General features: G+C 43.6%; 1 protein-coding gene across 2 annotated transcripts in view; it reads right to left on the minus strand.

Moving 5' to 3' along the window:
• Fam189a1 (family with sequence similarity 189, member A1) overlaps nucleotides 1-16,026 on the minus strand; it is a 400,438-nt gene that overhangs the window by 93,684 nt on the left and 290,728 nt on the right. For both annotated transcript variants that reach the window (XM_006541197.2, NM_183087.4), the window contains exon 3: nucleotides 6,335-6,445. In XM_006541197.2, coding sequence (XP_006541260.1) covers nucleotides 6,335-6,445 — 111 coding nt within the window. The remainder of the gene's footprint in view (nucleotides 1-6,334; nucleotides 6,446-16,026) is intronic.

Here is a 16,026-nt window from a genome sequence, read left to right on the forward strand (position 1 = left end):
TGTTTTAAATCCTTAAATGATTTTTCAACATCCTATGAGGGCTCTTAGGGGAGGAATTTTTGGGAAAGTGCTCATGTGCTCCTTGCTGGAAACGGCTCCTACAGGATGCCACTCACCATGATGTCCCCACTTGCTGCCCACCTGTGTGTTCTTTATTGTCACTGTTAAGGTGTAATAATAATAATAATAAACCTAGCGGATGGAGGGATGGCTCTGTGGTTAAGAGCACTGGCTGCTCTTGCAGAAGACCTGGTTAGATTCCAGCATCCACATGGCAGCTCACTGCTGTCTGTAAGCCCAGTTCTAGGAGGCCTCTGTGAGCTCCTACATACACACAATATACAGACATACAAACAGGCCCACGTACATCCACACAAAGTAAATAAATATTTAAAAACCAAAAATGCAACATTTACCAACATTTAAGAAAAAAGTCTCTAAAATTTAGAGAACCCAGAAGACTGTTCATAAACTTAAAGTTGGGAAGCTTTTCTAGGCAAACCACAGATCTGGGGAGTCAGACGGGGATGCAGATGGACAGGAACTGGATACAACATAAAATCTCACCGCAGAAAGAACACTGTGACAAACATCAACTTTTAAATAACAAACATTAGAGAAAAAGAACCACTATAACAGATATAATAAAGTCTACACTTCTTGACACAGTAAGTACATATTAACTGTAAAAGTGACAGCAGAATAGAAAAATAAATAACACTGGCAACTAAACATAAAATATAAATGACAAACAAATGTAAATCTTACTTTTAATTAAGGCAGGGAAAATCATGTAATGATTGATACTCCACTTTCCTGCCGGATTCTTTCTGGACATTTTAGATAATGCACAAAGCATTGCCTGGGGATGGGCAGCCACAGTGTTGGCAAAGGTGTTACGTGGTACCTTGTTTTTGAAGATGAACTAAGGAGTAAGTTGATAAATCTTATTCATTTGTGTGTGGAGGTGGGGTGGGTGGAATTCAACCCAAGGCTTTGAGCTAGCTTACTAGGCAAGAACTCTCCCCTTGGTTTTCTGAAATAAAATCTCTGTATGGAGTCCAAGGTAAGTTGTGATTCTTCTGTTTAAGCCTCAAAGTGATGAGACTACAGGTATTTCCCCCTAACTGAGCTACGCTATCAAACCAAAGTGCGTGCGTGTCCTTTATCTTCTCCATGCCTGTTTACAACTTCTGGTCTCACACACAGCCATGCCTTCAGCACCTAGGTCAGCTCCCTGCAGCAGGTACCCCACTTTGTGCTTGATGACTAGTGAGTGTGTAAGCAGGGCCACATTCTCTGTCATCTTCCTTTGATCAAAAGACCAGGCTCCTTCATGAAGGTGTAGAAACTAAAGCACCACACATCCCCCCAGCTGTATGCCCCACTGGTCTCTAGTTAACACCAAAAGTCTTTCCAAGAATTCATGTGGAAATTCAGCAAGGCACACAACTGTCTGGCAAAAGCAATGTGCCTATGTGTAAATAGTGATACACGTAATAATGATATACTCACACACACACACACACACACACACACACACACACACACACACACCACACCATGCATGAAATAATGGCTAGAAAGGTAAGAAGAAACTGTTGGTTGCTACTTCTGGAAGACAGGGCATATTTGAGATGTTTAGAGTAAAAAAAAAAATTAATTATTTTCACTTAAATATCTTTTTTATGCAGAGAAAACTAGATGACTTTAAATTATGCATAGAAAAGAGACATAAACACTACATGTCCATATGATTATGTATGAGCTATTCTAAAGAGAACTAAAAACCACAATTAACTATTAGTTGAGAAAATTTAGATAAAACAAAACATACACTGTGTCTTGGTTGGGAAGGCAAAAAACTGTCTAAGATCAATTCTTGAAGCTATGTATAAACATTATATGATTCCAATTAAAATATCATATCATTTATTTTGATTCCTGGCTCCCTGAAAATGTCAAAGGTCATCTTGGAAAGTAAACATTTAAGAACAGCCAAGAATGATTTTAAGAAGTAGGCTAAATGCTTGTGACAGGTATGAGGGCAGGGATTTCCAACCAATTATAAAACTTGAGAAGATAATTTGCTGGACATGAGATGTACCTTTAACCTCAGCTCTTGTAGGGTGGCACCAGGTGGGTCTCTGTGGTTTTGAGGCAAGCCTGGACTACTTAATGAGTTTCAGTCAAGTCAGGGCGACAAAATGACATCCTATCTCAAAAAACAAGAAGATAAAAAAGAAAGTAATGAATGGCCAGAAACAAAATTGGGACAGAATCAGAAGCCCAGAAGTAGATAAATGGGTCTCCCTGCCCATGTGTATCTGAGTTCATGCATCCAAGGGCACTGGGAGGGTAGACACTAGCTGCATGTTGGTTGATCATCCATTATACACTTCTTGTTTCCACCACTTTTCCTTATTGTTGTAACAAAATACATGACAAGAAACAACTTAAAAGAGGAAGGCTTAGTTTGGCCCACAGTTTGAGGTTACAATACCTTGGGGGGGGGGGGGAAGCATGGTGGCAGAAGCCAGAGACTGCTGATAACTTAGCAACCAGAAAGCAGAGACAGGTGAACTCTAATGCTCAGCTCAGTCTCTTCTTAATGCAGTCTGGATCCCCAGACCATAGGATGGCTCCACTCACATTAAAGGAGTGGTTCTCTCTTCTCAACCAGAAACTCCACTCATGGCTATGTTCTAAATTTGTCTCAAAGGAGATTCTAAACCTTGTAAAGGTGACAATATTGATCACCACAGCTTCTGATTTTGAGTTGGTGAGTTACCTCTTGAATGCTACTGAATTCAGTTAGCTCTAAAAAAATGAGAAATAATATTTATGACAATTACAAAGCAAATCACAAAGGAGCATGTAGAGCACACATGACTCTACATTGTATACAGACTCGGCTGTACATATGTATACGTGGTATGCACAGAGAAGGCTGGGAAGATACTGTACACTGATTGGGGATGGACTTAGTTCTTTCTATCTTACAGTAGAAAAAAGATTCTGTTTTCATATTTTTGTAGAATTCTATCTCATTTAATACTCTATGAAGAACAGAGGGGGCAGGTAGTCATCACATACAATATGAAAGAGAAGGAAGGACAGCAATATCAACCAACCAGACCCTCCCCATTCCAGAGCTCCCAGGGACTAAATCACCAACCAAAGAGTACACATGGAGGGATCCATGGCTCCAGCAGCATATGTGGCAGAGGATGGCCTAGTCAGTCATCAATGGGAGGAGAGGCCCTTGGCCCTGTGAAGGCTCAGTGCACCAGTGTATGGGAATGCCAGAGTGGTGAGGCGGGAGTGGGTGGTGGTGGGAGGAGCACCCTCATAGAAGCAGGGGGTGGAGGGATGGTATGGGGGTTCTGTAGGGGAAACCAGGAAAAGGGATAAATGTAAATAAAGAGAATATCCATTTAAAAAAAAGTAAAGGGAAGGAAAGTTGGGGAGAGAAGAGCATTGTGTAAAGTCAGATCCCATTAGCAGAAGGCCTTGGCTCCAAAACCAGAGCTCTCCATGTCACATCCATGACCCCTCAGCCTATGAGGACTGGCTTATATGTGCCTGAGCAGAGAGACACCGTGTCCCTCTAAGTGAGATAGATGGTGATGCATCCACAGCACCAGCTAGCCAGAGACCTGAGGGAGAGGACGCCAGTGCAGCCCTCTGTGTGCATATGATTGCTCTTCTCCTTCACTCATCAGAGGGAGAAGGCACAAGGAAACTGGAGCTGGCTTTCCTGTTCTTTCTTACAGCTCGGGATGTTCAGAAAGAAACAGGGTGGGTCTGAGATTGACAAGGTGGCTTGGAGGGACCCGACACTGTGTGAGCTTTCTCTTCTATCTGGCTGTCAGGCACTACCACTTCACCTAGGTTTCCCATAGTGCTTTGCATAGGAAAATAAGAATGCCAAATGAAATCTCCTGCCCCCTTCCCTGTAGACAGCTAGATTATCTTATGTCCACTGCATGAAGTACTTAGGATCAAAGAGAATGCCGAGTTATGGAGACAAGATGGCCAGTCTCCAATGCTGATAAAGATGGCATCCAGGTTACATGGGTTCTTAGTAACTGTGAGGACACAGCACCTTGGGAGGATGGTGCTGTGATCGTCACAGTGAAAGAAGCCTAGTCTGTGATCTCTAGAAGAGTTAAGACTAAGACCCAACAGATAGGTTTTGTAACTCAGAAGCTTCCTTAGTGCTGAGGAAAACTGTGCCAGTTTTCTGCCTTGAGCCTAAGCAACATGGACAAGAGGAAAGACAGCACAGCCCTGTCTGAGAAATATATTCTTCCCTCCCGACTCCCAGAGTGATCCCTGATGGGCACAGCAAACAGCCCAGCAGCTGGGGAGTAACATGTCTCCAAAGGGGAGCCCAGCACTGTCTTCAAGATGAAGCAATGCCATTGCCCCTGCCCCTGCTCCTACCCCTGGGAGCCATGGCCCTTCTAGGAGTCTAACTCCACCCACACATGATGCTCCTAGATACACTTTAATTGCTGTTCTAGAGAAGATGTTGTAGAATTATGAGCTGACTTACCTTGAGGTGATAATTCTGTTCAGCAAATCACTTACTGATCCTCTTTAAGGTGCACCACACTGCATCCAATTTTCCTAGCGCATACATCTTTTGAGTGCCTACAAACAGGCACAGGCATACCCATGTACATGCACAAAGGTGTGAGTGCACAACCCCCCCTCCCCCCCTCCCCACACACTGTGTTGGCCATTTTATGTCAATGTGACATAGCTATAGTCATCTGAGGAAGAAACCTCAATTGAGAAAATGCTTCCCACCTGGGGATCCATCCCATAGTCAGCCACCAAACCCAGACACTATTGCATATGCCAGCAAGATTTTGCTGGAGGGACCCTGGTATAGCTGTCTCATATGAGGCTATGCCAGTGTCTGGCAAATACAGAAGTGGATGCTCACAGTCATCTATAAGATGGAACACAGGGCCCCCAATGGAGAAGCTAGAGAAAGTACCCAAGGAGCTGAAGGGGTCTGCAACCCTATAGGTGGAACAACAATATGAACTAACCAGTACCCCGAGAGCTCGTGTCTCTAGCTGCATATGTAGCAGAAGATGGCCTAGTTGGCCATCACTGGGAAGAGAGGCCCCTTAGTAGTGCAAACTTTATATGCCCCAGTACAGGGGAATGCCAGGTCCAAGAAGTGGGAGTGGGTGGGTAGGGAAGCAGGGTGGGGAGAGAGTATAGGGAACTTTCGGGATGGCATTTGAAATGTATATAAAGAAAATATAAGAGAGAGAGAGAGAGAGAGAGAGAGAGAGAGAGAGAGAGAGAGAGAGAGAGAATGCTTCCATAAGATTGGGCTGTATGTAGTCAAACCTGTAGGGCACTTTCTTAATTAGTGATTGATGTGGGAGTGCCCAGCCCATTGTGGGTGGGGTCATTCCTGAGCTGATGGGCCTGGGTGTCATAAGAAAGCAGGCTAAGCAAGCTATGAGGAGCAAGCCAGTAAGCAGAAACCCTCCATAGCCTCTGCATGAGTTCCTGCTTCCAGGTTCCTGCCTGGTTTGAATTCCTGATTTGGCTTCCTTCAGTGCATTGAGATTCGGGATATGTAAGCCAAATAGTCTTTTCCCCCCAGGCTGCTTTGGCAATGTTTCATCATAGCAACACTAACCTTAATTGTGAAGCATACATTCTCTCTCTCTCACACACACACACACACACACTCATACACACACAGGTGCATGCACACACACATATAGGCACACACATACATACTCATACTCACCACACACACATACACACACAGGCACACACATTCATGCTCACACACACATAGGTACATGCGCATGCACGAGCACACACACGCACATGCACACACTCGGACAGGGGTGGGGAGTTGAAACTAATTGCAGTCAGTGCTTGTCTGCAATCCCAGGACTTGGGAGGCAGATGTGGGAACACTGTCAAAAGTCTGAGACTATCCAGCTCTACATAATGAGTTCCAGGCCAGCCATGGTTACTTAGGTGAGATCATGCCTCAACGGGGGGGGGGGGGGGGGGGCGGGGGGGGCGGGGGGGGGCGGGGGGGGCGGGGGGGGGGAAACAAAAGGAATAATTTACATGCGTAAGTTCTAATCAGGGGAATTTATAGACATGAGACAGGAACCAGTGTGACTGAAATTCCCTAAGCTACTAAAAGCTAATGAACGGATAGGAGTTTCCCTGAGACGTGAAGAACATGGTACAATTTGCCCTTAAACGTCTCCCCGCACCATCCCAGCCTCTGACCTTTCCAGAAGGTTTTCACAGGAAGAAAACCTTCACTACTCACCAACTGGCAGCCTTCGAGGGAGCTGACGAGCTGGGCGTTCTGGCAGGAGAGGATGGAGCCGGCCAGGTTGAGCATCACGCACACTGCCGAGAGCAGCATGAAGAAGGTAATCTGGAAGCCAACCAAACACAAATTGATTACCCACTCGGCGAGCCGAGGAGAGAAAACGGCTTGGCTTTACAGACGTTTTAGCTTAATGAAGTAATTACACCAACAATATTTATGTTTTAGAGGGAAATGTGATTGTTTCTCAAGATGTCACCTTCCTATTACCCTGAATAGCAAAAGTGAAAGCACTGAGAAACCACGGCAAGTTACCACGACTTTCTTTGGAACCTACAATTTTAATTTTAGAAGCTAAACCTGAAAATACTATACATTCCAGGCACTCAGTGGGAACACGCCAGAACTTATTAAACAAAACCGAGGGAGAGGGCTGTATTGATTAGAAGGATGTTAAATTGATTTTGTTTCGTTTTTAGTGTGGAAAATTTTGCACATGTGCAGAAGAGAAAATGCAAAGAGGCCCTGGGCACTCGTCAGCTAGCCTCAGGAATCAGCCAACTCTGCGCCAGCTGTCCCTCAGTGCCTCGCCCATGGGGAATATTCCGCCATAAATGGAATCCGTATAATCGCATCCCTAAATGATTCAGTGTGTATTTCTAGAGAATTGTGAGCCATTCCTGAAAATATTACTGCGTTACTGTTGTCACGGATGTTAAAAGTAACCACTTGTTAGTATCCAGTTCTAGAACTGCTTATCCTGCTCTGAGTCAGCTCACACAGGATACAGTGTAACCGTTAGGACTCTTCCCTCCTCCTCCCTCCCTTGCTCCTCCCTCCTCTCTTCTCTCCACACAGGGTTTCACTACTTACCCCAGTCCAGCCTCGAACTCACAATTCTCTACCACCTGCCTCCTAAATCTTATATCTATGGGTTTTCACCTTCCTGTTTTTTTTCCTTAAAATTTACTGAAGAAGCCAATTCATCAGCCCCATAGAGTGGATAACCAGGCTGAGTCATAATATACCCTTTTTGCAATCAAGAGTGATCTAAGGCTAATATGATCAAAAGCAGGCAGCATGTCAGGAAAACTTGATAAAGACTTTGAAAGAGGTGAAAAATACTGACTGCCAATGGTTCCTAGTACACCCTTCTGGGCTCCTTTGCCCTTCATAGTCATTATGCCATTTCAAACCATTCTGAGCTACAGAAAATGGACATCAGTTGGAATGACTCCTGGAAAAATGCAAATGTAAAGACATTTTGTCTGGTGGAATGGAACTAATTGTCACCCATGGCTACCAGCAACTTTTACATCTACTTCTAAGTGTATTTTAGGGTCACAGGATTCAGGACAGCCCTTGCAGACAGTGTTTGAATTTCTAATACAAATGCCTAGAAAATGTATTGGTTCCTTCTTGAGATCGTAAGTTTTATCATCTTTAACCTATGTTTAGCATGATGTTTAAAGCTGCTTCCTGAGCAATAACTAGTAACTAGTAACTTCACTGTGTGTTTGTGCGTGTGTGTGTGTGTGTGTGTGTGTGTATGTGCACGTGTACTGCGTCATTAGGATCCATGGACTTCAGTTCAGTGAACATGTTTCAATCACGTGACTCACTACACACTCAAGTTGACCCCTGGGCTCTTAGGGTTTATGGGCTTCAACTTCTTGCTTGCTCCACGGTTCTTCGGGGCCACCAGGGCTCACCTTACACACTTCCTGCCTCAGACCTGGAATAGTGTAGGCACCTTTCAATGAGAACAAGATTTAGATGCCACAATGCTTGTGTGCAAGTTGCTCTTCGCTCTTTCGATGGTCATTATTTCCAACTTTTCAGTTGCCAGGCATGCCTTGAGTTTATACTGACATTTCTGAATCTAATAGGAAGCTTTTAACCTAACCTATCTATCCTAGGTCTGCATCTCCTTTCAACCATGCCAGAACCCTTTGTCTTCAATATAATTGTGGTTAATTTCACAGCTCCATAAGCAGCCTCGAACTACCTTACAACCGCCAAAACACACCATAGAGACAGTTTAAGATGGAGATCTCTTTGCATCTTTAGAAAGCGTTCTACTAAGAACAGTTAAAAGCATTTCGCTGTAAACCCATATGTCCTCTTCTGTGGGAGCCGGGCTCCCTTTTCGCTGTTCTGCTATGGTTTCTAACAATTCATGGTATTTCTGGTTTCCAGAATAACTGACACAGGTGAAGGGACTGACCCTTCCCTGGAACACTGAGCAGGTGGTAAAAAGTTGTAAAATTTAGTGTCAACCTTAAGTTAGGTTTATATTGTAAGTGATCATTCTGATGTTCATTTCCTACAGATAAGAGAAGAACTGTAGACCATTCAACTTGACACCACTCAGCAGCTGTTGGTCTGCCCCTTGCGTCTCTGGCTTCCATGAGCAAAGGGGCTTTCAGTCAAGCAGCCAGACAAACCAACCTTCTGCTAACACTGGCCATTTTGAACACTCCAGGGACACTGAAGAAATTACATGGAGATCACAGCTCTTTACTCTGTCTCCTGAAGATGCAGCCCCAGTCAGGACTATTTCAAATAACTCATACCCAGTCTTTCGCTATCATAAGCCTTGCTGAACAAGCAGCCATTTGTTCCCAGGCCAGCGGAGGAACACTATCCCCATGGTCTAATAGGACTATTGTGACCAGTAGAAGAGATACTGTTGTGATTGGTGCAAGTGCCAATCTTTATTCATCTGAGAAATTTGCTGTGATTAGGGCAAGGACCATTTTTCTGGCTGTTCTGTCAGCACAAGTAGCTGGGGACACCTTCCTGACACCTCCCCTACTTTTGCAACATTAGGCCTGGTAAAGGCTTCTCTTGTTGCCTGTTTTCAATAGGATGTGCTATGTCGGTAACACACAGGAAGAAAAGATGAAGATAGAAGCACCAGAAACAGTGGAGTGGTGGTGAGGGCAGAGGTACCGGCACAGTACCAGCAGCGATGGTGGGCACAAGAACACTAAGCTGCAGGATTAGCTAGTGGCCACCTGTCTGGCTTCTGTAGAAGAGTCAGAGGTGAGCAGCTCGCATGCTCGGCTGCAGAAGCAGCAGACTAGCTGCCTATTTCACAGCTGAAGAAGAGGCAGGGCAGAGCCATTAGCAGGCCAAACTGCAGAAGCACCAGAGAGCCCGGTTGCATCGATAGCTGCAAGAGATGCAGAACTGCTAGAGAGTGGCAGCAGGTAAGAGCAGCTATAGACCTCTCCTGAATGGTAGAACTATGACAGTAACCACAGTCCCAGGAAGAGGCTGAAGAGTCCCAGAGAGTAGCCATAGCAGGGACAAGAGAGATGACAGGGTAGAAAGAGGGTAGGAAGCTGGGGCTGAAGGACAGAAGGCTGTAAAGAGAGAGAAGATAAAAAAAATGTAGGCTCTGGTGACAGAAGAGTCCCAGAGAGCTGTGACAACTTTCAGCAAAGATGTTAGACCTCCCAGGGTCAGGAACTGTAGTACTGATCTCTGTCAAGGGCTGAGAAATCCTAAGGGCTGAGGAATTCTAGTGTCTAGGACCTGCCCAGAAACTGCACCAATGGTCACTAGTAAGGGCAGAGAAATCCCATCTTCCTGGAGCCACACAATGGCTCTAACAAAAGAGAAGAGCCCTACTACCTGAGGCCTCAACACCATGTTAACACTAGCTCCTGCTGTGGCTGCTGCTGCTGGGGCTGTCCTCAAAAGCCTAAGGATTAAGACACCACCAAACCCCAATACTTGAGGGGCTTTTTCTTTCCCACCTGTACTTTATATCTGAGCAGAGCAAGCAAGCTAATTGGTACTGGGCATTGATTCAAGGGTCCCAACAACGTTCAATGAAAAGTTACAAAACATAGGAAGAAACAGTAAATTATGGATACTCATAGCCGTTGCCACAGAAAGCATCTACAGACAGCTCAGACATGGTGTTTTAGTTGAAAACCTCTTAACCCTCAATGTTCTGAACATGCCTCAGGAAACCCAGGACATAGAACTAAAGCAAATCAGGAAAATGATAGATAAGATGGTGTCAATGCAAGGGAGTACAAAAAGAAAAGAGACAGAAACTGAAGAGAGAGAGAGACATAGTTGAATGGAGACACAAAAAGAGGGCAGCTGCAGACAAGGGAGAAGAGAAGCTAAGGAACCTACAGAATGTACTAGCCATAGGTGCAGACTACAGATGGCAGATCTAGGGGAAGCAGGGAAAGACAAACCGTATCTGAAGGTCTCATGGCTAAAATCTCCTGGTATCTGCTGAAGACATGCTTGCATATTCCAGATGCCCCAGAAACTCCAGGCAGGGGACTTAGAGAACCACAACTGAACACAACAAAACCAAGCTAGCAAATGATGAGAGGCTTGCAACAAGATGAAACTCTTTACTAAGGAAGTAAGATTAGTAGCTGACTGTCCTTTAGATACCACTCAGGTGACAGGAAGTGGGATAATACATTTATAGTTCTAAAAGGAAAAAAAAAACCCAACAATAACAAAAAGAAAAACAATCTGCCAACCCAGAATTCTATATCCTGCAAAACTAGCCTTGGAAATTGAAGGTGAAAGCAAGACACTTCCAAATAAATAAGCTAGTGCTCAAAAGCAGGAAGGTATGGTTGGCAAGAAATCTCACAGAGACTCTTTACCCTGAAATGACAACCTACTAGAGTCTAACTAAAGCCAAAGAAATGTATTGTGTTAAAAGGATAATTACATGTTTAATCTATTATTTCTCTTTTGTCATTGTAGATGGTGTAAAAATGAATTAAACAAGTCAATGGTCACACAATATTAAAAGATGTGATAAGGAGGGAGTGGAGTCAATAAAAATAAAGTTAACAGACACTGCTGATATTAAGTTGGGACCAGATGATCAGAGGCTTAAAGTGTTGCTAAGGTTTGGATGAGAGTTATGCCCCAAAGGCTGGTGACTTGAAGCTTGGTTCTTGGAGTCAATACTGGGAAGTGATGGATGTTTAAGAGGTGGAGCTAGGTGGGAGATTCTTGGGCCTTTGTGAACACTGATCTTGGAAAGGATCAACAAAGCTCCTGAGCAAACCCAGTTAGTTTCTTTGAAAGTGGATTGCTAAAAGAGAAGCCTGGCCCTTTGCCCTCTGGCTTCCTGCCTCTCCAGGGTATGCCTTCTCTTTGCAAGTCTCCTCAGGACACCATTCATCATCAGGGTTTTAGCAGAAGCTAAACCCAGAGGGCACTTCATCTTGGACTTTTCTGCCTTCAAAATTGTGTGCAAAGTGTCCAGTATTGGATACTTTGTTATAGCAATTGAAAAATGATCAATATAAATGTTAACTATAACTTTCTAGCTTAACCCTGAAAACAATTAAAAGATATGCAGCAGGGTCTGGAGAGATGGCTCAGCAGTTAAGAGCACTGGGAGGACCTGGGTTTGGTCTACAGCACCAAATGGTGTCTCACAACTATCTGTAACTTCAATTTCAAGGGATCTAACACACTCTTCTGGCCTTTATAGGCAATGCACACATGATACATGTGGTACAGATATGTAGGCAGCTAAAAAACCCATAGGCACAAGCAAATAAACATAAATAAACAACAGGGTACTTAAGATAGTGAACAGATATAATAGGAAATAAAATAACACACTAGGAAAATTGATCCAACCAAAATGAAATAATCATTGAAAAGAGCTGAAATATGAAATATATACAAAGCAAATGAGATAGTAATCACTTAAACCATGATAGTTTAAATATTTGATTTGCAGTCAGTGATGGTATAGTATGTGTCTTTTAAAAAGAGATCTAAATTATATGTTGCAAAGCAGGACTAACTTTAGGTACAAAGACACAAACATTTTTAAAAAATGTTTAAAAGGACAGCACAAGAAAATAGGTCTGGCCATTAGCCAGAGAGTTAGTGAGGCTACACTAATGTCTTCAAAACAGATAAGGTGTGAAAAACCTTGGTTACAAGGACCATAAAATGTGCAGTAATGCAGAAGGGGAAAAAATCTAATTCATAAAAATAGGCAACTACAAACATATGTATCAAAACAACCCCGTCCTCCAAATGTGAATCAAACCAAGACAGGACTGACACTTTCATAATTTATTTTTATTGATAAAAATGTCTACATGGAATACCAATAAAGAATAAAGACCCAGAAGTATCATAGGCAACGAAGACCGATAGAGATAAAGGACATCCCAACCTTGGGGACACATCCCAACCTCGGAGACATATGACCTCACCAAATAAAGACCAGTGAGATCTAGGCTCTGCCTGCAGAAGGCAGGTGGTTCTCAATTCACTGTGAAGGACTGGGTCCAGGTAGAGCACCTTCCCTCACTAATAGGACGTAATGCCAGCAGTCAAAACAGAACCCAAGTGTGCCAGCTAGCCAGACACCCCTAAGCAACCAGCACGTCAAAGAGGAACTCACTAGAAAACAAGAAAAAGAAAAAGAAATCTTTACAATAAAAGAAAGGAAAGCGAGAACCACCACAAAGCATGCGGAATCCAGGAAAACTGTGTGCAGAGAGATTTCAGGCAGTAAGTATCTGTCTATGTCCAAAAGAAAAAAGACCTATGACAAGATTCTGACATTTCAAAGTAAAGAGTGAAAAACTAAAAGAAAATGAATAAGCAAACCCTCACGAGCAGGAAAGCAATACAGAGCAGATTAGAGGCAAGTGAAGTCCATGTAACAACAACAACAAAAATATTACATATGGGCACAGAGAACCAATGTTGGGTCTTGGCAAATATTACCAAAATTGGCAAGCCTTCAGCTGAAGAAAAAGAGAGAGAGAGAGAAGATTTCCATGAAATTAAAAAAATGGAGCTATTAATACTGGCCCCACAGAAATCTTAAGGACTTTTTAATATTAGACAAATGTGTTCATATGATAATGTGTTCAGTCATAAGTTAAATATGAATGTGAAATTGGCAAGTTTTGAGACTGAGAGATTTTCCTCTTGACCAATTCAGCGGGTGCTCCTCTGTGTCCTCTTCTCCGTAAGCTTTCATCCACAGCCCATGAGATGTGAATGGAACATGACAGTCTGGTAGCTCTGGACACAGCCCTGGGATGGAACGAATTCTCCTTGGCATGACCACTGAGCAAGGTCTCCACAGACTGCTTTTTGTTCCAGCACAGCTGGAAGATGGAGCCTTGCCTCCAAGAAACTGGGATATTAGCAGGAGCCCAGCTTTCTGAACAAACAGAGATGAAACTCTTGCACATCAGGTCTCACTTCTGATTCTGAAATCAGATTCCTCCTCAATGCACACTCACTCTTCCTAACTCTGTCTTCAAAATGCCCAAGTCTCCCCTGTGCAAGTTCCTGACCCCTCAACAATAACATAGCGTCAATGACAGTGTGTCCTTACTACCCTAACTGGTGTGTAACTTCAGCTTGGGCGCAATGACTCAAAAAGAATTAGAAGGGCAGCGAGATGGCTCAGCAAGTAAAATCCTCAGCCGTGCAACCCTGAGGACCTCAGTTTGTTCCACTGAACCCAAGGAAAAAGTCAGGTCTGTAATCCCAGCACTCCTGTGGAGAGATAGGAAGTGAGAATATGGACCTGAAGCATCTCTGTGCAGAACAAATGCAGAAGTCACGAAGAGGAAGCAGGGAACCAACTTCTCAAAAGCTGTCCTCTTCCTTCCCATGTGTGGAAGCTTCAGCACACACACACACACACACACACACACACACACACATTCATGCACACATACATTCACATACATACACACACATAGACTCACATACATTCACACATATACACACATCTTATACACACCACACATACATGCACTCATACAGATGCCACATACATAATACATGCACACACACACTACATAGACACATACCACCACATATACAATACACATGTGAACACGTACTCCTACATACACACCACACCACATACACACATATAAAGATGTATTCATATATATTTCATGAATACACACAGCATGCATATGTACATACATACATATATACATACACACACACCACACATAAAAGTAAATGGTAATGAGGAGAAGCTGCTGATACAGTCACAAAAGATTAAACAGAAATCAAAATCCTAGCAAAGACTAAAAAAGTTCAGCCCTACCCTTCACTTCCCAGTGAATTGTCCTAAGCACTTAAAGAGTGAATCACAATCCTACTTTTTCCAAACTTGGAAGAAAGGGAACACTTCTTAACTTGTCACACAAAGCTGTCTTTATCATGAAACCAAAGTCAGGCAAAGAAAACTGTAGACAAATAAACAGCTAGGGAGACACACAGAAAGTCCTCAACAGATACACAAAGATTGTAATTATATGAAGTGCATACTCTGGTCCAAACGCAGCAGAGCTAGAAATGAACAGAAGACAGTGGGTCCACACTACAGCCAAGGGGGCTCTGTTTCAGAAGAGCAAGGGAGTCAGTGTGAGAAGCAACACAAACATGCTGAAAAGGAGAGGCATCCCAGCATCCAGCAAATACAAAACTCATCTCTCTCGCTATGAGAACCCCTGTCCTTCCAAGACACATCTAAAATATATGCAGATGATAGACTCTAAGGAGCCTATGAGGAGACACGAGTGGAACTTAATTACCCAAGCAGTAAAACGATTACACTGGCTTTCTCCTTTTAAATGTATGGAATTTTCCAAAGAAAGGAATTAAAGACATAGTTGGATTTCACCCCCCACCCCCGCCCCACCCCCACCCCCACCCCTAGGTACAGTGCCATATACTAGTAATCCCAGAACATACGGTGCTGAAAAAGAGAACAGTGAGTTCAAGGACAGCCTGAGCAGGCTGTTGCCGCTGCTGTGTTGCTCACTGGGACTTAATGGTAAGACCCTATTGCTGCAGATACTGAACACTTTAGTCATAGGAAACAGAGAAATCAGATTAATCCTGGTCAGGAAGCTTCCTCTGAGCTGGCTAGATTTATAGTACTGGAAGGTGCCATGCAGACTGTGGGATCCTGGGAGGTCACCAAGCCTGACTCAGCTGTGGGCCCTGTGGGCTACAATAGTGAGCCAATGACTGTCCCTAGGTGCAATAGTGGCACAAATGTAATATACACGACCAACTGCGATCTGATTGGATTTAAGCCCTGTGCACTGGAGGAAACACACATGTAGCACTGTAAATCTGGTCAAAATACCCATGGTATGACTCTATTGCTATTATTCTGCTAAATGGGCATAATGTCCAAGTCCTCAAAGTTTATATTTCTCACCCTATAGATCAGCGCTGTTTCCAAATTTCAACAGAGACGTTCTTTGTGTGGTAGATGGTGGCAATTACAGAAACTCACAATGGGGCAAGAAGCATGAAGTGACTGTGGAGTGCTGAGCCCCAAATGAGACATCTCTATCACGCTACCTTTCTCAAGGGCTTCAGGGACATCGTGGAAAGATAGTAGGACTAGAGGATGTGGTGGACTGGAGCAAACAGTATCTTCTAAACACAAGAGGACCAGCTGCCAGGGGAGGAAAGAAAGTCTGCTCTAAGGATGTCCTAGGTGAACTACACTCCTCTGATTGACACCACACCCTACTGTGTATGGGCAGCACAAATTGAACTCTGTGTGTTAAAAGTATTTTTAGAGGACACCAAGTTGGGAGCGGATCTTGACTGAATTAGGGGAAAGGGTGGTTGAATATATTCCAAATATATTACATACATAT

Source organism: Mus musculus, chromosome 7 (genome assembly GCF_000001635.26).
Source record: "Mus musculus strain C57BL/6J chromosome 7, GRCm38.p6 C57BL/6J".
NCBI classification, from domain to species: domain Eukaryota; kingdom Metazoa; phylum Chordata; class Mammalia; order Rodentia; family Muridae; genus Mus; species Mus musculus.